Below are 23,265 nucleotides of genomic sequence, written 5' to 3'. Positions count from 1 at the left end.
GTTGCTAAATATGCTGATGACACAAAGAAAGGTAGGAAAGTAGATTGTAAAGAGGACATAAGGAGACAACAAAGGGATATAGATAGGTTAAGTGAGTGGGTAAAGATCTGACAAATGGAGTATAATGTGGGAAAATGTGAAATTGTCCATTTTGGCAGTAAGAATAAAAAAGAAGCATATTATCTAAATGGTGAGAGATTGCAGAGTTCTGAGATGCAGAGGGATCTGGGTCTCCTAATGCATGAATCACAAAAGGTTATTATGCAGTTACAGAAAGTAATTAGGATAGCTAATAAAATGTTATCGTTTACTGCAAGGGGGTTTGAGTACAAAAGTAGAGATGTCATGCTCCAGTTATACCAGGCATTGGTGTAACCATTTCTGGGGTACTGTGTACAGTATTGATCTCCTTATTTAGGGAAGGATGTAATTGAATTGGAAGCAGTTCACAGAAGGTTTACTAGACTAATACCTGGAATTGGCAGGATATCTTCTGAGGAAAGATTGGACAGGCTAGGTTTGTATCCGCTGGAGTTCAGAAGAGTAAGAGGTGACTAGATTGAAACATATAAGATCCTGAGGGGTCTTGGCAGGGTGGATGTGGAAAGGATGTTTCCTCTTGTGGGAGAATCTAGAACTAGGGGGTCACTGTTTAAAAATAAGGGGTTGCCCAGTTAAGACAGAGGAGAATTTTTTTCTCTCAGAGAGTCGTGAGTCTTTGGAACTGTCTTCCTCAAAAGGCAGTGGAAACAGAGTCCTTGAATATTTTTGAGGTAGAGGTAGATAGATTCTTGATAAGCAAGGGGGTGAAAGGTTATCGGGAGTGGCGGGAATGTGGAGTTGAGGTTACAATCAGATCAAGCGTGCTGTTGTTAAATGGCGGAGCAGGCTCGAAGAGCCAAGTGTCCTACTCCTACTCCTAATTCGTCCGTCCGTCTGTTCGACAGGGTAGGTAGGGGAGGGGGACTCGTGTGGGATAGGATTTGAGCAGCAGAGCTTTGGATGAGCTGAGGTTTCCAGAGGCTGGAGAAGGGGAGGGCATTGAAATAGTAGAGACTTGAGATGACAAAAGCATGGATGAGTTGCAGCAGGAGATGGGATGTGGCGAGGTAGAGCTGGGTGCTATTGATGTGCATGTGGAAACTGACTCCATGTCTTCAGATCATGTCGCCAAGATGCAGCATGTCAATGAGGAAAAGGAGGGAGCCAATGAGATTCCTAGAGGACTCCGGACATCACAATATTGGAGATACTATTGCTACAATCAAATAGGTAAGAATTGAAACAAGAATGGGCACTTTTAATGAGCTGGATAACAGATGAAAGGTGTGAGAGGAGGATGGGGTGGTCAACTGCATTAAAGCTGCAGAGAGGTCAAGGAGGATGAGGAGGAATAATGTACTGTCACAAACAGATGAAAACCAACTGTACATTATCGTATTTATGTGCACTTGGTGCTATTGTCAGCTGCCATTATACACAGCACGTTAAGTTGATTTACTTCAGTGTTCAACTTGTTTAAAATGGCGAGGGGAGATCACTTCACCAACTGGAGCTGGGACAGCTACTTGAAGGGGTCTGGTCACATGACCTAGAAACCACCCTTTTTAGCCTGTCTGGTTTTGAAACAGTTTCAGTTATAGAACATCTCGTACGAAAAAAAGTTGCCTGAAGCTGCATCTCCCAATCTCCGGGGCCTGCCTGCAAGAAAAAGGAAAGAAGCTACAATCTGCAAAGCAGCAACAAAATCTGTCTGCTCTCTGCCAGCTTCTGTCTTGTTGAAAAGGATGAAATCAGAAACTGCCTCAGCTTATCTCTGCAAGTGCATGAGAAGAAAGTTTCAGAGAAGAGATTTCCTACGACTCCTACTCCACTCAGCATTTCCTGTCAGTTTGTATTTCAGCTTTGTATTTCTATTTGGTAAATGTCCTTGCCCTTTTGATGCCTTTACCTTTCCTTGTTTGTTTGTGAGTGTGCATTATGAAGTTAACCCCTTTATGAGTTGAAGAGTGTGTGTTACGAAACCCCACTTCTTTGTTTTAACTTTAACAACAGTGTTGTTGCGGTCCTTTAAAAGTCAGGATTCACAAACTGAGGGAGTGGAGAAATACACCATCAGGGTTTTTTTTTTAAAAGAGGAAAATTTTAAATCACGATCTGCTTATGGACAGGTTGTTGAAAATATAGATAAATTTGTTTTCAGAATTAACTAACTATTCATAACAGTACCATGGTTGGTCACGGAGAATATAATTGTGATTTGGGTGACAGCCATTTGGTTGCTGTACGGGTGACAAAAAACCTGACTGGAAAGATTCAAACACAAAGTTGTGTGAAAGATGAGTACAGATTTGGGAAGCGATCACAACTTTGGAAAAGCCAGATCTAATGATGGAAGGCAAAATGAATTGTGTGCCAGGTACACTCAAAGTCTGCGCCCTTTAGACTTGAGGGTGTGAGGGGAGGTGTCAAACCATGGGTTCATGCTCACTGGAAACTGTATTTAGACTGCCCAGATTCACTTCTTATAGAACCCTGACAGTAGGTGGCCTGCCTGGTCTGAATTCAAACTCACAAGTGAAAGTTGATATCGTTGTATGAACGTAGATTGGTGGAAAGGCAAGTTGGAAGCAGCTGCAGTCCCACTTAGCTTGGACTTACCACTCTTCTCTGTCCAGACCCGGAGCTCATGTGCCAGTTCAGGTACAACCAGGAAGGTCCTCCAGCCCTGCCACTTCTTGGATTTGAGGATGTCTCCAAAGATATGATCGCCAATATACAGAATCTCTTTACCTTTCACCCCCAGAAGGTCGCAGATCATATCTGAAGACCCTAGGACAGCGTTATCAGGAGGATCTTTAGTCAGCTCATCATGTATAAGAATTGGTAAATGACCAAAACACCTTGAATGACAATCCACAAATTACATAGACATTACGACACAGAGATAGGCCCAACCCATCTACGTTGGTGTTTATCCTCCACATGGGCACTCGGCCTAATCCCATGGATCTGCTCTGTTCCCAAATTCCTTTATTCCCGTTTCCTTGAATGACACATCTAGCTTATTCTTAAATGTTAATACAGTCTCTGCTTCAATCACTAACATCTGTCATGCATTCCACAGCCTTATAGCCCTCGATGTAAAAATATTTCTCCTGTCCTCTGTCATAAATCTCTCGCATCTTATCTTATATCCTTGTCCCCAACTGATCGTCCTTCCTTATTCTTACCCCTTTTTGTTTATTCCCATTGCCACGCACCATTCTTCAGCTGATAGGACATTCAGCTGGCCTGCATGCAGACCCCATGTAATCACCTGAAAAAGTCTCTGGCTCCCAGCTAGCAACATGGTCTGTACAGTCTGCGTGGCAGTGGAACACATTGAGTGGGTACAGATGCAACCAGCAAAGACGATTCTGGATATTAAGAATTTAATGTATCAGGAAAGGTTAAGGAAATCTGGTTGGTTTACTTTGGAAAAATAGAGACAGATGATTTAATTGAACTTTTCAAGATTTATGAAGGGACAATTGATCTGGGTAACGTATTCACTGTGGTGAAGAGCTCAAATCATGAAGACACAAATTAAATGTTTGGATATGAAGAAAAAGAAGGCAAATTAAGCAAAAATTTTCACCCAAACTGTATATAGAATTGTGAAATAAGTGACCAGGGAAGGACTGTGGCTGCAAGAGATAATTGTATCTGTCTTGAGAGAAAGAAGGGATTGTCGGATATGAGGTAGATTGAGTTGATCTATGAAAAGGGATGAACTTGTTGGGACTTGTTCCTAAAAGTCTGTATGTTCTTATGAACCAGAGTGCAGTGCCTGGCCCTGGTCCTATTTCGAAGAAAAGATACTGGCCCTGAATTTCTCCTGCTATAACTTTGGCAGGAAACTTTCAAAACCCCCCAGAGAAATGGTGCAGATTGTTAGAAGTGGCCATTTACTGTGTTTCTCTAGGGGTTCTGCTCAAGTTGGGAGAGGGTCTGGGAGAACCCCTGAAGAATTTCAAGGCAATTATCTGGTGATTTATTCGGTGGCACTAATTGATATCATTCCCCTTCCTTCTGGAAGTTTGGGAGTGCAAGTGGTCTTGTGTGGAGCAGAAAGCTGGAGATTGTGAATCGGCAGTCCATTTTACACCCCATCAATTTTCTAGCCCTTTGACTTAAATGGTCTGGGGTGTCAAACGGCCTGCCAATTCGCAATTGCCTGGTTTGTGTTTCCACCCCAGATCATTTGCACCCCCCAGTGTCCTAGTCAACAATTATCCTTTAATTTACACTGTCAAACTTGAGTATCTGGTCATTAATCTCATGTTCCGTTTGTGGAACCTTGCTGTGCACAAATTGGTTGCCGCATTTGCCTACAAAAGAAAATGTTTACACTTCATAATTCGTTTATTGTGTGTGTAGTGCTTTGGGAGGTCCTGAAGATGTGACAAGTGTTAAATAAATGCAAGTTTTTCCTTTCTTCAGTCTGCAAGCCATGAATTCCTGATACAACTTACTGTGAATTGTGCTGCCTGTAAGGAGCACTGGGTACCTGCTCGCTATGTAGCACAGGATCAAAAAACCTGCTTATTAATTGTCTAACAACCAACTAGTTACAATCCTTTTTCATGGGAGGAGGTTGGGAGAAGGGAGATAGGTGAGTTATCTTTGAATTCAAGGAGTTTCCAAGGTGGTACATCTGGTGATGGCAGACTCGTAATCTGACCCCTGGACCAAGCAGATCTTTTGTGATCAAGGGCTGAAGATTGACCAGACACTAGTGAGATCTGGACGTGTAGATTTTTCACCATGAACTGGCATTCTTCCCATTGGGCTCCAGATAACCGAACAAGCCAACAGTGGGAAGCTTGCCAATGTACTGTTCTTTAAATTCCAGCAGTACTCCTGTGCCCACTTGTTAGCTCTGCCAAGGCTTTCTAGACTTGGGTAAGTGGGGTGCACTCTGTATCAAGCAAGCAGAAATTATCCATGTGGATCTCTCAGTAGCTTGGTTTAAAGACTTCAACATGTCAATGGGTTGTCAGGTGTGTCAGACATTGTATTGGTTCAAAGTGTTTGCCTTCAGGAAGAAAATATATCAGAGCCCGTGTTGCACTCACACACCCGTGGAATACTATGGGATCCTTTAAATCCATGAGGTGGGGCTACAGTCTAATGTGACATCCAGAAGACAGCAAATATGCAAAATAACAGTCCTTCAGTTCAGTGACAAGACTGGAGGCCAGCAGGAATTATTCAAATATTTGTGTTCCTTTTTAAAAAATTAATTGCAACAGTCTGTAGAGTTTTGTCATCTTTGCCCTCGTGCACGGCATTTGTTATTCTGTTGACAGAATATGCAATTGTGTAAGAGTCAATCTAGTAGCACAGGGGACTCACCTCCAGAGTAAACAATACCACGTTGCAAAGGGCCTGTGTAGGTGCCAATCCGAAGCTTCCCAGATTCCTATAAGTTAATGCGAATAAATAAATATTGAGCACTGCTCAGCTGAAAACAGAGAAAATTTTGAAATACTACAGTTCACGCGCAAATAAATGTAATTTATTTTGCTGTGTTTGTTATTTCTTGAATTAGGTCAGAATATTGCACTAAGCACAAGAATCTTCGTCAGAACAGGTTTTGTGGCACAAGGCAATCCCGTATGATACACCTAAGAGCCAATCGGCAGCAAGAAACACTGATTCCAAAGACAAAATACTGCCGCCGCCGGTGAATGGGCCCGTTTGGATTGCTCTACAGAGAGTCAGTATGGTCCTTCTGTGCCATAATTACTCTCTGACTCTCATTCTGAAATGAGCAGCAATATGATCTGAAGTCTCAGACGATCAGCAAGAAACAGCTGCCCTGAGAAGAAAACTGTGATATTTTCTGTTACACACTTTATTTGTCATTGTCACTGAAGCAGACCTCAATTACTCACAGTGTCAACCTGTCTGAGAACGGTTCCTTCTCCAAAGAAAAGAGGTTTTCGTGTGTCTACCACAATCAGGTCAAAGTAGGAGTGCCAGGAGCAATGCAAAGTACCTGGCTGGTAAAGAAAAACAGGAAAGCATCAGATTTCAGAATGCTCGCTGACCGACCACAGCTCCCAATCCTGTAACGCCTCGATTTTAAAATTCTCATCCTTGTTTTCAAATCTCTCCACGGCCTCACCCCTCCCTATCTCTGTAACCTCCACCAGCCCTACAACCCTTCGAGATCTCTACACTCCTGCAATTCTGGCTTCTTGCACATCCCTGATTTTCACTGCTCCTTCATCACTGGCCACGACTTCAGCTGTCTAGGCCCTAAGCCCCGGAATTCCCTCCTTAAACCTCTCTGCCTCTCTTTCCTCCTTGAAACCTAGCTTGGGTTCCGCCAGGGCCACTCAGCTCCTGATCTCAATACAGCCTTTGTCCAAACATGGACAAAAGAGCTGAACTCAAGAGGTGAGGCGAGAGTGACTGCCTTTGACATCAAGGTAGCATTTGACCAAGTATGGCATCAAGGAGCCCTAGCAAAACTGGAGTCAATGGGAATCAGGGGGAAAACTCTCTGCTGGTTGGAGTCATACCTCGCACAAAGGAAGATGGTTGTGATTGTTGGAGGTCAATCATCTCTGTCCCAGGACATCACCGCAGGCGTTCCTCAGGGTAGTGTCCTGGGCCCAACCATCTTCAGCTGCTTCATCAATGACCTTCCTTCAATCATAAGGTCAGAAGTGGGGATGTTCGCTGATGATTGCACAATGTTCAGATCCATTCGCGATGCTTCAGATAATGAAGCAGCTTGTGTCCAGATGCAGCAAGACCTGAACAACATCCAGGCTTGAGCTGATAAGTGGCAAGTAACATTCATGCCACACAAGTTCCAAGCAATGACCATCTCACACAAGATAGAATCTAACCATCTTCCCTTGATGTTCAATGGCATTACCATCACTCAATCCACCACTATCACCATCATGGGGGTTACCACTGACCAGAAACTGAACTGGACCAGCCAGATAAATACTGTGGCATCAAGAGCAGGTCAGAGGCTCGGAATTCTGTTTAGTTTAGTTTAGTTTAGAGATACAGCACTGAAACAGGCCCTTCAGCCCACCGAGTCTGTGCCGACCATCAACCACCCATTTATACTAATCCTACACTAATCCCATATTCCTACCACATCCCCACCTGTCCCTATATTTCCCTCCCACCTACCTATACTAGGGGCAATTTATAATGGCCAATTTACCTACCAACCTGCAAGTCTTTTGGCTTGTGGGAGGAAACCGGAGCACCCGGAGGAAACCCACGCAGACACAGGGAGAACTTGCAAACTCCACACAGGCAGTACCTGGAATTGAACCCAGGTCAATTCCAGGTACTGCCTGTGTGGAGTTTGCAAGTTCTGCAGTGAATAACTCACCTCCTGACTCCCCGATAACTGTCCACCATCTACAAGGCACAAGTCAGGAGTGTGATGGTATACTCTCCACTTGTCTGGATGGGTGCAGCTCCAGTGACACTCGAGAAGCTCGACACCGTCCAGGACAAACCGCAGCCCGCTTGATTGGCACCCAATCCACCACCTTCAATGTTCACCAATGCAGAGTGGCAGCAGTGTGTACTATCTACAAGATGCACTGCAGCAACTCACCAAGTCTCCTTTGACAGCACCTTCCAAACCATGACCTCTACCATCTAGAAGGACAAGGGCAGCATGGGAACACTAAAACCTGCAAGTTTCTCTCCAATCCACACACCACCCTTACTTAGAACTATATCGCTATTCCTTCACTGTCGCTGGGTCAAAATCCTGGAACTCCCTTCCTAACCTAGCGCTATGGGTGTACCTACACAACAAAGACAGCAACGGTGCAAGAAGGAAGCTCATCATCACCTACCACCTTCTCAAGGGCAATTAGGGATGGGCGATAAATGCTCACCTAACCAGCGACGCCCACATCCCATGAGCGAATAAAAAAAAGTCTGCATTACACACTACTGTATATTGTGTGCAGATTGTACGTTGACCCTTCTAAGTCTGCTCAGTCTGTGTGGCTTGTGCTGCATTAGTTTGTAACGTTACCTTTGGCCCATGTGGCAAATCAAATAGGTATTTCATTATTGCCTGCAAAAGAAAAGTAATGAGAGTGAACATCAACACATCACAGGTCTGACTGCTAATTTTGCAGTTTCCTGCTCATCACAAAGAGACCACTGCAGATTGCCACAGCATCCATGAACACACATAAATGAAAGCATTTCAATGTCTTTCCCTCTACACTCAAAAGGCACCGGCTCTTGCTGGTGCCTCCCACATGTGTCAGTGCCCTCCAATTCCCAGTGGGTGCTCTTCCTGTGTGAATTTCAACAGCGAGTGTTGAGAGCCTTTCCTCGTGGATTTGTCACAATTTGGTATAGTTTCTAAAATCACCTTCTCTTTCACAGCTCTGCACCAGTTCCTGTCAGCACACTTTGTCCCCGATGATCCATAGTCTGCATCTTTACAGTAATTTACCCTTGCTAAGATGCTTGATGCAAGAATGAAGAATTTCCTACTTGTAATCATTTGCTCACTGAACTGAGAAACATCGGCTCCAATATTTGCTTAGAGGCAGGGAGGGAGGTGGGAGCTGTTCTGAGGTCAGGAAGGTCAGAGGAAAAGGTTTCCCTCAGGTGCTGCTGAATTTAACAGCAGAACCTGATTCAAATTTTTTGACTCAGTTTCCCAGCTGCCGACAGCTACAGACAGCCAGGTCGAGAGGATAGGCCTTCGGCACCAGGCCAGCAGGAGAGTGGAGAGAGAGAGAGATTGGAAAGGCCGGGGACGGAGGTGAGATTGGAGGCGTTGTGGGTGGGTGGCAGGACACTGAAGGCCAGAGGGGAGATTTGAAGTATCAGTGGCGGGAAGAGATCAGAGGCACTGGGGGGAGATTATGGCTCTGGGAAGGGTGGTGCAGGGTGTCTGATCGCACTGGGGAGGCAAAGAAGCAGGTAAGCTGGATCCAGCAGGGAGGTGGAAAGACACTTACCTGCTGGATCCAGCAATCCTCGCTGCCCAAGGCCTGGGAAACCTGGTTGGCCAGGGTTAAATTTAAAATGCAGATTGAATCTAAGGCATGCCGCCTCATTACAATATTTAAATGACACCCCACTCCTGGCAGCAGGTTGGTTGCATGTCCCAGTCCTGTCTCTTTTAACCCTGGAAACAAGTGGGCTCGAGATGGTTTGGATTCGCGTTTGAGATTTTTAACACTAACATCTTACCCAACCCGATTTCACACATTTTTGGGGGTGAAAATGCCCCTCATCATCTTATAATCCATTCATATCCACACAAATATGGAGCCTAACAGTTTAATTATTAATATATAATCATAATCCACCCATAGCTCAAGAGTTCATCCACTCTGTCTTGCACCAAACAGCTCCTGGTTCCACGTTAAATGGAGTTGAGGTGTAAATCAGCCATTAAATGGCAGAGCAGGCCAGAGCACTCCTGTTCCTTATGTTCCCATGCTGTTCAAGAAAGGAGGGACAGAGAAAACAGGGAACTACAGGCCAGTTAGCCTGACATCAGTCATCAGGAAAGTGCTTGAATCTTTTATGATGGAAGTCTTAACAATGTACTGAGAAAATCAGAGCATAATCAGACAAAGTCAACATGGTTTTCTGAAAGGGAAATTGTGTTTGACAAATTTATTGGTGTTTTTTGAGGATGTAACTAGTAGGGTAGATGGGGAACCAGTAGTATACTTGGATTTCCAAAAGGCATTCGACAAGGTGCCACACAAAAGGTTCATACTCAAGATAAGGGCTCATGGAGTTGGGGCAATATTAGTCCAGAGAGAGGATTGGTTAATGGACAGGAAGCAAAGAGTAGGGATAAACAGGGCATTTTCAAGTTGGCAGGCTGTAACCGCAAGGATCGGTGCTGGTGCCTCAGCTATTTACAATCTAAATGAATGACTTCGATGAAGAGATGGAGAATAATGGATCTAATTTTGCTGATGATACAAAGCTAGATGGAATGCAAGTAGTGAAGAGGACACAAAAAGCTGCATAGAGATATCGACAGGTTAAGTGAGTGAGCAACAAGATGGCAGATGGAATATAATGTGGAGAAAGGAGAGGTTATTCACTTTAGTAGTAAGAATGGAAAAGCAGAATATTATTTAAAAGGTGTGGTACTTGTAAATGTTGATGTTCAGAGTGACTTGTACAAGGAACACAAAGTTAGCATGCAGGTACAACAAACATTTAGGAAGGCAAATGGCATGCTGGCCTTTATTGCACGGGGATTGGAATACAAGAATAAAGAGGTCTTGCTGCTATTGTACATAGCTTTGCTGAGACCATACTTGGAGTACTGTGTCCATTCCTGGTCTCCATATTTAAGGAAGGGTATACTTGCATTGAAGGCAGTACAACAAAAGTTCACAAGATTGGTTCCTGGAATAAGAGGGTTTTTTCCTTTGTTCAGAAGCTGAGTAAATTAGGTCCATACTCTCTGGAATTTGGCAGAATGAGTGGTGATCTCATTGAAACATGCAAGATTCTGAAGGGGCTTAACAGAGTAGACACCGAGGTTGTTTCCCCTGCCTGGGGAATCTAGAACACGGGGCACAGTCTGAGGATAAGGGACCAATCATTTAGGACTGACATGAGGAGAAATTTATTCACTCAAAGGGTTGTGAACCTTCGGAATTCTCTACCCCAGAGGGTTGTGGAAGCTCCATCATTGAATACATTGATGGCTGAGATAGACAGATTTTTGGTCTCTCGGGGAATTTGGGATATGGAGAGCAGGCGGGAAAGTGGAGTTGAAGCCAAAGATCAGCCATGATCATATTGAATGGTGCAGCAGGCTTGAAGGGCTGTATGACCTATTCCTACTCCTATTTCTTATGTTCTTATAAGTTCTGTGCTAAGGTATCTGACCTCATCCAGGGTGGTAGCAGAATGCTGTAACTGGGCTGTTTCTGGAAGTTTGGGAAATGGAGGTCAGCCAGGGTTTGTGCTCCTGATCGCTGAATGTGCATGGATGCCAGAGAACAGTCAAGACATGCTGGACACTTGACATCAATCTTGAATTTGAAACATCAGCGACTAGACGGACCAGGGATGTGACTTGGGGTCTTTTGGGCTGTTTGGTTCAGTAAATAAAAGCCAGAACTTACATTTCTATACAACCTTTCACAATCGCAGCATATCTCAGATCATTTCACAGCCAGTGAAGTGGTTTTGAAGTGCAGTCACGGTTGTAATGTAGAGAAAGATGCCAGCCAATTTGCACACAGCAAAGTCTCACAAAACGTAATGACATAAATAACCCTATAATTTGTTTCAGTGATGTTGTTTAAGAGGTAAATGTTAAGCACGACACAAGGAGAATTCCACTGCTTTTCTTTGAACAGAACCACAGAATCTATTCTGTTCACTTGAGAGGACAGAAGGGGCCTCGGTAAAGCCTGGCTACCCGATCCAAACCCAACTACATCTGTCGGGTTCGGGTCGGGTTGGGTCTATATTCTGTGCCCAGCCTTCAGGCTTGGGTCGAGTCGGGTTCGGGTTGGCTGTGGTCGGCTTTTGTTTTGTATTGTTTTCTTTTTAATCTACATTTTGATGCGATTTTTTTTTCAGTACTAATAACATGTTTGACATTTTCGGGTCAGGTTGGGCAGGAAGAAAACTGAAGGACTTGGGCCCGGGTCAAGTTCGGGTTGGCCGTGGTCTGGTTGGGCCTGAGTCAGGTTTTAATTTTATACCCAAGCCAGGCTTTAGGCCTCGGGTTTAACGTCTCAACAACTTGTATTTATCTGGCACCTTTAACATTGATGACCCAAGGCACTTCACAGGAATGAAGCCACATAAGGAGATGTGAGGACAGATGGGTTTTAAGGAGTGTCTTAAAGGAGGAAAGAGAGGATGTGAGGCAGAAATGTTTAAGGAGGGAATTTCAGAGCTTTGGGCCTTGAAAGGTAAAGGCATGGCTGCCACTGGTGGAGTGATTAAAATCGGGATTGCCCACGAGGCCAAAATTGGAGGAGCACAGATATCTCTGAGGGTTGTGAGGCTAGAGAAGATGACAGAGATAGGGAGGGACAAGGTCATCGAGAGAATTGAAAACACGCATGAGAATTTTAAAATCAAGGCATTGTTTAACCAGGAGCTAATGTAAGTCAGGAGCACAGGGGTGATGGGCGATTTAGGACACAGGCTGCAGAATTTTGGAACTGAGTATCATTTGCATACATGTGGAGACTGATGGTGTTTTGTCGATTATGTCGCTGATGGGCAGCATGTAGATGAGAAATAGGATGGGGTCAATGATACATCCTTGGGGGACATGAAAGTGTGACAGATGGGTGAGAGAGATAAAGTGTGAATTTTTCCACAAAGGTTTGAAGTCACATAGTGGTGGCTGTGTGGAGGACGAATGGACAGTACACTAGGACCCCGCAGTAACATGGTCCATGGAGCCCATATCTCGAGATTGTATTTTGGTGAGACTGCATTATTTCACAGCTCGTGTCCTGCGCTCAGGTTTTATCCCGCCAATGCCAGGGATAACCCTACAGTTTCCAGTCCTCGTGCTCCAAAATAAATGAATAAAGCAGGTGCTGTGTAAAATCAACCAAATAATTAAATACTGCTTCTAACTTTTCTTTTTTTCAAGTGGGTGGCTGCGTTTGTATGGGGGGAGGCTTGTGGCTGCATTTGCAGAATGTAAATTTTGGGGTCCAGGATAGAACCGTGTTATACTGAGTTCCACGTTATAGTGGGGCCCCAGTGTATTGCAGAAACAATCAATGGGACTAACTCAAATCAACAGCACGGCCTCATGACCTCACAGCTTAACGATTGTGCTATCGGCACTGCTCCATACGTATTTCTTATTTTAAATGGTTGGCAGCTTATTTTCACTGTCACACATTGATGTGGAGTTCACTTTGAGGAGCCGATTAGGTACATAACAGGACAGTATAGCTGCAGCTAACTGCTCAACAGACGGTTGAATAAAAAAAATGGAGAAAACCCCCAAGTGTTGGAAATTAAATCATCGAGTGATACAGCACAGAAGGAACAGAGAGAAGGTGTTCAGTCCATCGTGCCTGTGCTGGCTCTTTGGTAGAGCTATCCAATTGATCCCACTCCCCTGCTCCTTCCCAATAGCCCTGCAAATCTTTTCCCTTCAAGCATAGATCCAAGTCTCTTCTGAAAGTTTTTTTTACTGAATCTGCTTCCACCACCTTTTCAGACAGGGTATTCCCAATCATACAACTTGCTGTTTCTGAAATAAAAACAGAAATTACACAGTCAGCATCTGTAAAGAGAAATGGCTGTGTTTTGGGTGTAACCACCAAAGCCTGAGGCTGTCTTTTCTCTTTTGATGTGCTGATTGACCTGTGCCCCGTCTTTATCCTGTCTTTATTTCCAATTTCCTTGAATATGCCCATTCAGTTGCTGGAAGCACAGATTGAAATGAAATTGTACACTTACATCTGTGTAAGAGTAATCACTGTTGGTAGCAAGGAAAACCTTTCCCACTTCTTTCATTCGACTGAGGAGCAGAGGCAATTGAGGCTAAAGGGAAAAAACCATCAATCAATCAATCAATCAGTCACATCACAGTTATTCAGCAGTTGTTTTCGTTAGAATGAAAGAGGTTTAGTTTAGAGATACAGCACTGAAACAGGCCCTTCGGCCCACCAAGTCTGTGCCGACCATCAACCACCCATTTATACTAATCCTACACTAATCCCATATTCCCACCACATCCCCACCTGTCCCTATATTTCCCTGCCACCTACCTATACTAGGGGCAATTTATAATGGCCAATTTACCTACCAACCTGCAAGTCTTTTGGCTGTGGGAGGAAACCGGAGCACCCGGAGAAAACCCACGCAAACACAGGGAGAACTTGCAAACTCCACACAGGCAGTACCCAGAATTGAACCCGGGTCGCTGGAGCTGTGAGGCTGCGGTGCTAACCACTGCGCCACTGTGCCGCCCCTAGGTTATGGGGTGATTTGGTAGAGATGTTGCAACTTACCAACAGAGCAGACACCAACATATTGTTTCCAGTAGTTGACATGTCTTGTACAATGTGACACAGCCAGAAGTTTAAATAAATGAGATTTAGGACAGAGAGGCAGGAAAAACGTCTTTCTTTTACACAGAGGGTTGTCCTATTGTGGAATACACTACCAGAGCTAGTGATTCAAGCAGAAACTGAGCCAACAGTTATGACTCGGCTCGATAAATGGTCGAAGGAGAGAGGAAAAGGAGGTTTGGAGACATAATGGGCACATGGGATGAGGACTATTCAGTGTATGAAGTGGAGGATAAATACAAAAAGTGTTCAGTTGGGTTGAATATCCCAGTTCCATGTTGAAACTTCTCTGTCATTCTAAGTAAATCTCTTCTTCAGCACTTAATTCCCTCAGCACCATGTACAACCTAAGTATGATTTTCCAATCAGCAGATCCCCTTTCTGGACGAAGGAGCCAGCTCGGAATTTCAATGAAGTAAAAGTGTCTGCTAAATCTAACTTGTGTGTGGTTGTAAATTTGCAGGTCTCCGTTCTACAGTTGCTGGGGTTACAGTGTACACAGTCAGCGATACAGCCCATGAGTGACAGTCTGCGCAGGTATTTGTGGTAGATCACTGAAAGTAACATTACTTGCCTGGTAGGGTTTAATTCTTTGAATGGAAAGTATTTTTATATCTTATGTCGTGTGAGGACCACAGGTTACAAATGGAATGGGGGAAATGACACCCAATCATGACACCAGGGCACAACTCCCATGATTTTCCCTGCTCTGTTATTGAAATGGCACACATTTCCTGCTGAAACAGCAGTCTTCCACTTGGTGGCAGCATCCATGCAGGGTGGAACTCACGGGCTGCAGCACTGACTGGGCAGGTTAAAACCTGATTATTGTATCAGGACATCCTCCAAATTTATAGCTGCATGGACAAGATTTAGCAGATCACTTTCATGTTTGCAGAATAACTGACACAGTAAAATCATTTTGAACCAATTTTCTTTTTCTTTTGGGCCTCATTATCTCGAGAGACAATGGATACGCGCCTGGTGGTGGTCAGTGGTTTGTGAAGCAGCGCCTGGAGTGGCTATAAAGGCCAATTCTGGAGTGACAGGCTCTTCCACAGGTGCTGCAGAGAAATTTGTTTGTTGGGGCTGTTGCACAGTTGGCTCTCCCCTTGCGCCTCTGTCTTTTTTCCTGCCAACTACTAAGTCTCTTCGACTCGCCACAATTTAGCCCTGTCTTTATGGCTGCCCGCCAGCTCTGGCGAATGCTGGCAACTGACTCCCACGACTTGTGATCAATGTCACATGATTTCATGTCGCGTTTGCAGACGTCTTTATAGCGGAGACATGGACGGCCGGTGGGTCTGATACCAGTGGCGAGCTCGCTGTACAATGTGTCTTTGGGGATCCTGCCATCTTCCATGCGGCTCACATGGCCAAGCCATCTCAAGCGCCGCTGACTCAGTAGTGTGTATAAGCTGGGGGTGTTGGCCGCTTCAAGGACTTCTGTGTTGGAGATATAGTCCTGCCACCTGATGCCAAGTATTCTCCGAAGGCAGCAAAGATGGAATGAATTGAGACGTCGCTCTTGGCTGGCATACGTTGTCCAGGCCTCCAATTTAACCAATTTAACAGTGAATTATATGTACAAATCTCAGACCAAAAGGAATGGATAGGGCTTGGCTGACTGGGTGCGTAGGTTGTGGAAAGCTGTTTTCATTGCAGTGAACATAGACTGCACCTGGCAGCTGATCTCACTTCCGACATTCACATGATCCACATACACCTGCAATCAGAACTACTTCCTATCTCCCACTGAACTAAATCCTCCCTTTTATAATAAAAACAGAAAGTGCTGGAAATACTCAGCCAGTCAGGCAGCATCTGTGGAGCGAGAAACAGAGTTAACGTTTCAGTGTACTGATGAAAGGTCACAGACCTGAAACCTGAACTCTGCTTCTCTCCCCAGAGATGCTGCCTGACCTGCTTAGTATTCCAGCACTTCCTGTTTTTATTGCAGATTTCCAGCATCTGCAGCTTTTAAATCCTCCCTGTCTCGATGGCCAAGCAGCAGGATTAAGAGATCATTTGGTGTGGCAGCAGTGACACAGTTATGGATTGGCAGTGGGAAGAAAGTAACAATGATGGAGCTAAGTATGTTTCTAATGCATCTCAGGCTGAGTCACAGGACTGGAGCTGTGGCTCAGTCACACGGCCAATACTCAAACTACCATCAATGGAACTGCATCCGTGACTGCCCTTTTAAATAGAGGTCTATGCTACTTGAAGAATGTGCAGCTGCTGGAACAGAGACTATATTTATCAGTTGTTGTTCTTTGCAAACTTAAGCTTATTAAGAAAAGGAGGGTGGGGGGGGGGGGGCGGGGAAACAAAAGTTGCTTTTCTTTGTCAGTAAGGTGTGTCAAGGATCAGCAGTGATGGTGGGGAGGCTGATGAAAAATGGCAGTACACAGAATAAGCATGCCTGACCTGTGCCAGTGCACCATAAATAAGGAAGGAACAGCTATTTGTTTTAGTTGAAGCAAATAGGTCAATGCCCTGCTTAACCAGAGAAAATCTCACTGTCACTTCCCTGCAAACAATGCCTTCCATTTGTACTTGACGGCTGCCAATTATAGTTGGACATATCACTGAAGGTTTCATCACATGCCATCCCACATCCAACTGCCTCACCCAGGCAAACAGTACTTGCCGCCCACTGTCTCCAATATTTTTATAAGGAATGAATGAAAGTGTTCAGAGCAAATGAAAAACACATACAATTTATTTGAATGACCACACGATTATTTTCCTGGTTGCTCACAACAGTGTCCAGGATATTAATCTTTAATTCACGGAGACTCCAGGACAACCCTGGAGGGCCAGCAAACGCAGACGTACCAGAGAACAGCACTATCATCTAAGGGTTTCAAAAAACCATGTGAGTGTGCTCATTCTGAAAAGCAGCAAGTATTCTACTCACGTCTTTCATCACATATTTTTCCAGGTTTTCCAACGTTTTCTCCTTCAAAGTCCCCTGAAAATAAATCAAACAACTCCAATAAGTTTCAACAAAATAGGCCATAGTTCAAAGCTGCCTCGACTCTCTGAATTAGGGGCTGAATGCACTGCGGCTGACCTGATCCAAACTCGCCTGGATTTGTGGGTTCAGGTCATTTGCATGTCTCTGCTGTGCCCCCTGCTCCACTCTGTGGCAGGCTCGTCCCCCTTGCAGGGTCTGCAAGGCAAGTCTGCTATCGTGGTTCATGCGGTTGCTGTCCAAAGATGTTGGGTCCCTTGTTTTTGCTTTCTGCCCTTCTGTGGTCTTCTGATCATAAGGGGGTCAAGTACAGAATCTAAATCCCACTTCTGGGCTCCCCTCAAAATAGGTGCCTAATTGGCAAACAAACAGGGAAATGAGGTAGTGGGGACACAGGAATGCCATCTGCTTCAGGCTTATGCCAAAAGTTGCAAGCACTTCCCTACCTCCCTGTCCCCCTCTACAGGGCAAAACCAGGGCTACATTAAGGGGATGGAGTTTCAGCATCAAACATTCTCCAACTCTACTTGTGCTTTGTGTCTGAGCAATAAGTGTTTCTCATGCCCAAAGGGCAGGAAAATCATCCCTTACAAGAGGAAGGAAATGTCTGCATGATTGGAAGAGTGGCGTGTCCCTGCTCTTACTTATCAGGAGGGGGCACTATGTACTTGAATGATGGAACAATGTAGAATTGGGAACCGAATGGTTCAATTCTCAGTCAAGGAGTTGGGCGGAAGAGATAGACACGGGGAAAGAGACAGAGAGATGGCTAGATAAAGAAACATACAGGGAGAGTGATAGAAAGAGAGCGCAACATCAGAGAGATCGACAGAGAGAGAGCAACTTAAAGTGGGAGTGACCAGACAGAGATATAGAGAAAGCAACTCAGACCAATAGGGACTGAGACAGATTGGGAGAGAGGGAAACAGATCCAGAGGTCTGACAAATATGTGTACAGTGAGGGACAGAGATAGAGATCTCAGAGCATGAGATGGAAAGAAAACTTTCCAGCAACAGAGAAAGAGAGAAAGAATGGGAGATAAAGAAATCGTGGGAAAATATAGGCAGAGAGAGAGAGAAAATGAATGTGTCAGAGAGAAAAAGAAAGGGAGAAAAATCATCCTGGGCCTAAAAGCTGGGGAACAGTTTCGGAATCTCAACTGCAGTTGCAACTCATTATCCATCACCACAGAAGCCTCATTACAAGACATACATAATATGATTGTTTTATAATGAGGATCTCATTACGATCAGCACTGCAAATATGTTTTATTTATATAACAACTTCATCATCAGAACCACATGCTCAAACAGTAATATGAATGGGGGAAATCATACAGAATCGTGGATGGAATCCATTGTATCTCGCACATCCCGGAACATGTTCCGATATGACATGAAGAGGTCACCATGTCTAAAGCCTGCCTCACAGCTAGGGGAAAAACAGAGAAAAATATGAGAATCAATGCCACACTTGTACACAGAGGTATTTTATTTTCCTTTCCAATTTTCTGAAACAAACCATATCTAACTCCTCATTTTCTGTGCATTAAACCAATCCCAACAACAGCAACTTACATCAGTTCCCATAACATAGCAGATTGTTTCAGGGCTACTCAGAGCTTGGGGAAGGTCCTGAGCAGGGTGGGAGGGGAATTAAGGAAGGTGATTAAAAGTGCAGTCAGCAATAGGTTTTCAGGAGGTTTTTGATAATGGGGATCAAATGCAGCGAACAATCTGCGGAGAGTTCCAAAGTGTCGGAGAGTGATGGATGAAAGCTCTCCCACCAGTGTGTCACCAGAGTGTCAGGTGCAGGGAACACATAGACTGGAGTTGGAGAAGTAGCGGATGCAAGCGAAGATATCAAGCTAGAGGGAATTTCAGATCCAGGCAGCAGTGAGACTTGCAGATGAAGTGGAGAATTTCTAAGTCTTAAGGGGTGGGGACCTGGTAATGTTCAGGCAGAATAGGAGGTGAGAGGAATTGAATAGTATTGGACAGAACGTGGTTTTGGTTTATGCAGAGTGAATCTTGATATACTGGTCTCAAGGTGGCAAAGGCATGAATGAGGGCTCCAGTGGCCGTGAGAAGAAGATAGGAAATATTTCGGTGGTGGAAGTTGGCAGTATTTGGTGATTGATTGGTTCAAGATCAGGTTGAGTGGGATACCAAGGCCGAGCGCCATATGCGGAAACTTGAACAGCCGCCCAGGGAGGAGGACGGAATCGGCTCTCAGGTGTGAACAGGGTGGTTTTGGTCTTGCTAGCATTGAACTGCATCAATGATGTTGGACAGTCAATCAGACAGCACAGTGGCAATCATGGAGTTAAAGGGTTGTGCTGGAAAGGAAGAGCTGGGGATCAATGTCCTATTGATGAAAATTGACTGCATGCCTTTAGATAATTCTGCCGAGAAGCAAAGATCAGGAAGAGGAGGCGAGGATGGAACCCTGGGAATGTTAAACACAGGGTTGCAGCAATGCACTGAGAGAGAGCCCCAGTGTCACTCCTGCAATTCTTCAAACAGCAATTCCCCACTGTTGGCACTCCCATCTGATGAGGGTGCTAAACAGTTCCAAGAACTCTCTCCGGGATGGATTTGAGTTAAATTCCAGGATGTTAAAGGTCGGTGGTTGCTCACGGCGGCAGCCATTCCCATCACAATGAGGCAAAACTGCGCACCCTCTCTGGGCTGGATTTAAACAAAGCAAGAAGGGCAGCTTAAGTCCCTACAGTAACCCAGGTTTGCTGTGTTATTTTGGGTGCTAGAGAATCTTGACAATTAAATCAAACAAATATCACTGAAGAACAAATGTCATTAATACGGTGAAGCCTTCAAAGAACAGGTTTAAGTCATAAAAACCAAAACACTAAGGGGGTTGTGTGCATGGTCATCTGCATTGTTACCTGGTGTATTTGGAGCACTTGATGAAGAAATCCACAAGGCAGGAATATAGGTAGGTTTCTGCAACAGAACCAAACCATGTATGAAATAGTATCATAATTCCATGGACTCAACGAACAATAATCCAAGCGGTCACTTCCTGCTGCAAACACAAACAGCAAGGCAGTGTCCCTTGCCAAGCAGTTACTTCAATTTTCTATCGGCTTGCTCCCCACATTAATTCAGATGATTCAGATTGTCAGAGACATGGTCCATCCTGGGACTGTGGAAACTCACTCAGTTCAGGACATTAATTCCAGTTAATTATGTTTGTAATTGCTACTAAAGATACTGGCCAGGGTACTTCTGCGCTCATCAGCCTATGATCTGGTTTTTCTAAACTGGCAGGTGCAGAAGCAACCACTCTTATGTCCCAGATGTTGCAGAAATCGATTGCACTGGAAGAGCCGCACAGTTTCTCTGGTACGCTTTGTTTTTTGTGTGTGTAGACAATAAAAATATAAAAACAACTGTTCGTCCCCTCCTCTCCTGACAGCACTAACTGTTACTGGGATACAGATGGCAGCCAAAGTTTAACACTTTATCCTGTTTATGTGTGAGACTCAACAGTGAGTGTTAGCAGCTCATTTAACTACGGAGCTACAAGTGCACTCTTCCCAAACACTCGGGTTATAAAGATGTGCAAAAACTTTCTATCTGTTGTACTATTGGCCTTTTTTCTTCTTGGGTTAAACAGGCAAACCCTGCCCCTTTGCAAAAAAAAATGAAAAGTTCCGATTTGGTGCTCATTTGTGAACAGTAAAAACCATTAAAACACATTCTTTAAATTTGATTACATTTCATAATTGTGTAAGTTTATTTCTGACAGTCTTGGATTATGTGTCTGTGTTTTGTCTAAAGTAACAGAGAGAGAAAAAAACTGCAGGCGATCTTTAGAAAGAGGGAAAGACCTGCATGTACATAGCACTTTTGATGACCTTAGGACGTCCTAAAGCGCTTCATAGCCAATTACTTTTGAAGTGTGGTCACTGCTGTAATGTAGGGGGATGTGGCAGTCAAATTGTATGCAGCCGGGTCCCACAAACAGCAATGAGAAAACTGATCAATAAACTATTTTAGTGGTGTTGGTTGAGGGATATTTGTTGGCCAGGACATCTGGAGAACTTCCCTGTTCTTCTTCAAAAAGTGCCATGGGAAAGCAGGTGGGACCTTGGTTTAACCTCTCATCAAAAGGTCAGCACCGCCATTACCACAGCACTCCCTCAGTACTGCACTGGAGTGTCAACTGAGATTAAGTGGTCAGGTCTCTGGAGTGGGGTTTGGGCCCAAAACCTGGAAATGAGAGTGCTACCACTGCTGTTAGGTGAGACCACAAACCAAATATTTATTGTTATATTGGACTGAAGACAACTGACCGCCTTTCATGAGGAAAGATAAATGGCTACTCAAAGTTTTATTCTTTTTTTCAGTCTTTCATGAAATGTGGGTGTTGCTGGCTAGGCCAGCATTTGTTGCCCATCCCTAATTGCCCTGAAGAAGGTGGTGGTGAGCTGCCTTCTTGAATCTGGTATGGATACACCCACAGTGCTGTTCGGAAGGGAGTTCCAGGATTTTGATCCAGCGACATTGAAGGAACGGCAATACAGTTCCAAGTCAGGATGATTTGTGGTTTGGAGGGGAACTTGCAGGTGTTTGTTGCCCTTTTTCTTCTAGGTGGTAGAGGTCGTGGGTTTGGAAGGCGCTATCGAAGGAACCTTGGTGAGTTGCTTCAGTGCATCTTTTATATGGTAGACACTGCTGTCACTGTGTGTTGCTCATGGACGGAGTGAATGTTTAAGTTTGTGGATGGGGTGCCAATCAAACAGACTGCTTTGTCCTGGATGGTGTCGAGCTTCTTGAGTGTTGTTGGAGCTGCACTCATCCAGGCAAGTGGAGAGTATTCCATCACACTCCTGACTTGTGCCTTGTAGATGATGGACAGGCATTGGGAAGTCAGGAAGTCGCTGCAGAATTCCCAGCCTCTGACCTGCTCTTGTAGCCACAGTATTTATATGGCTTGTCTAGTTCAGTTTCTGGTCAATGGTAACCGCGAGGATGTTGATAGTGGGGGATTCAGCAATGGCAATGCCATTGAATGTCAAGGGGAAATGATTAGATTTTCTCTTGTTGGAGATGGTTATTGCCTGGACTTGTGTGGCATGAATATCATTTGCTACTTATCAGCCCAAGCCTGAATGTTGTCCAGGTCTCGCTGTATCTGGACACGGACTGCTTTGGTATCTGAGGAGTCGTGAATGGTACTGAAAATTGTGCAATCATCAGCGAACATCCCCACTTTTGGCCTTATGGTTGATGGAAGGTCATTGATGAAGTAGCTGATGGTTGGGCCTCGGACACTACCCTGAGGGACTCCTGCAGTGATGTCCTGAGACTGAGATGATTGGCCTCCAACAACCACAACCATCTTCCTTTGTGCTAGGTATGACTCTAACCAGTGGAGACATTTCCCCCTGATTCCCATTGACTTCAATTTTGCCAGGGCTTCTTCATGCCACATTCGTTCAAATGCTGCCTTGATATCACAGGCAGTCACTCCCACGTCCCTGCTTGAGTTCAGTTCTTTTGTTCATGTCTGAACAAAGGCTGTAATGAGGTCAGGATGGCCCTGGCGGAACACAAACTGAGAATCAGTGAGCAGGTTATTTCTAAGCTTGTGCCGCTTTAGCACTGTCGATGACTTCTTCCATCACTTTGCTGATCATTGAGAGTAGACTGATGGGGCGGTAATTGGCCAAATTAGATTTGTCCTGCTTTTAGTGCACAGGACACACCTGGGCAATTTTCCACATTGCCGGGTAGATGCCAGTGTTGTAGCTGTACTGGAACAGCTTTACTAGGGACGCGCTAGCTCTGGAGGACAATTCTTCAGCACTATTGCCAGTATCCAGTGCGTTCAGCTGTTTCTTGATATCACGTGGAGCGGATCGGATTGGCTGAAGACTAGCACCTGTGATGTTGGGGACCTCAGGAGGAGGCCGAGATGGATCATCCACTTGGCACCTCTGGCTGAAGATTGTTGCAAATGCTTCAGCCTTATCTTTTATACTGATGTGCTGGGCTCCCCCATCATTGAGGATGGGGATATTTGTGGAGCCTCCTCCTCCTGTCAGTTGTTTGATTGTCCACCACCATTCACGACTGGATGTGGCAGGAGTGCAGAGCTTTGATCTGATCCACTGGTTGAGGGATCGCTTAGTTCTGTCTATTGCATGC

At 44.7% G+C, this 23,265-nt stretch overlaps 1 protein-coding gene across 4 annotated transcripts in view; it reads right to left on the bottom strand.

Annotated features, from left to right (window-relative positions):
- Positions 1-23,265, bottom strand: part of LOC137357129 (cytosolic purine 5'-nucleotidase-like) — a 69,220-nt gene that overhangs the window by 9,381 nt on the left and 36,574 nt on the right. For all 4 annotated transcript variants that reach the window (XM_068023186.1, XM_068023184.1, XM_068023185.1 and 1 more), the window contains 8 exons: positions 19,995-20,052; positions 18,427-18,520; positions 17,032-17,085; positions 13,495-13,578; positions 8,078-8,119; positions 5,943-6,050; positions 5,401-5,467; positions 2,662-2,832 (listed from right to left, as the gene is read on the bottom strand). In XM_068023186.1, coding sequence (XP_067879287.1) covers positions 2,662-2,832; positions 5,401-5,467; positions 5,943-6,050; positions 8,078-8,119; positions 13,495-13,578; positions 17,032-17,085; positions 18,427-18,520; positions 19,995-20,052 — 678 coding nt within the window. The remainder of the gene's footprint in view (positions 1-2,661; positions 2,833-5,400; positions 5,468-5,942; positions 6,051-8,077; positions 8,120-13,494; positions 13,579-17,031; positions 17,086-18,426; positions 18,521-19,994; positions 20,053-23,265) is intronic.

The sequence above is a fragment of the Heterodontus francisci genome, chromosome 47 (assembly GCF_036365525.1).
Source record: "Heterodontus francisci isolate sHetFra1 chromosome 47, sHetFra1.hap1, whole genome shotgun sequence".
In the NCBI taxonomy this organism is placed as follows: domain Eukaryota; kingdom Metazoa; phylum Chordata; class Chondrichthyes; order Heterodontiformes; family Heterodontidae; genus Heterodontus; species Heterodontus francisci.
This window is presented reverse-complemented; position numbering and strand designations above follow the sequence as displayed.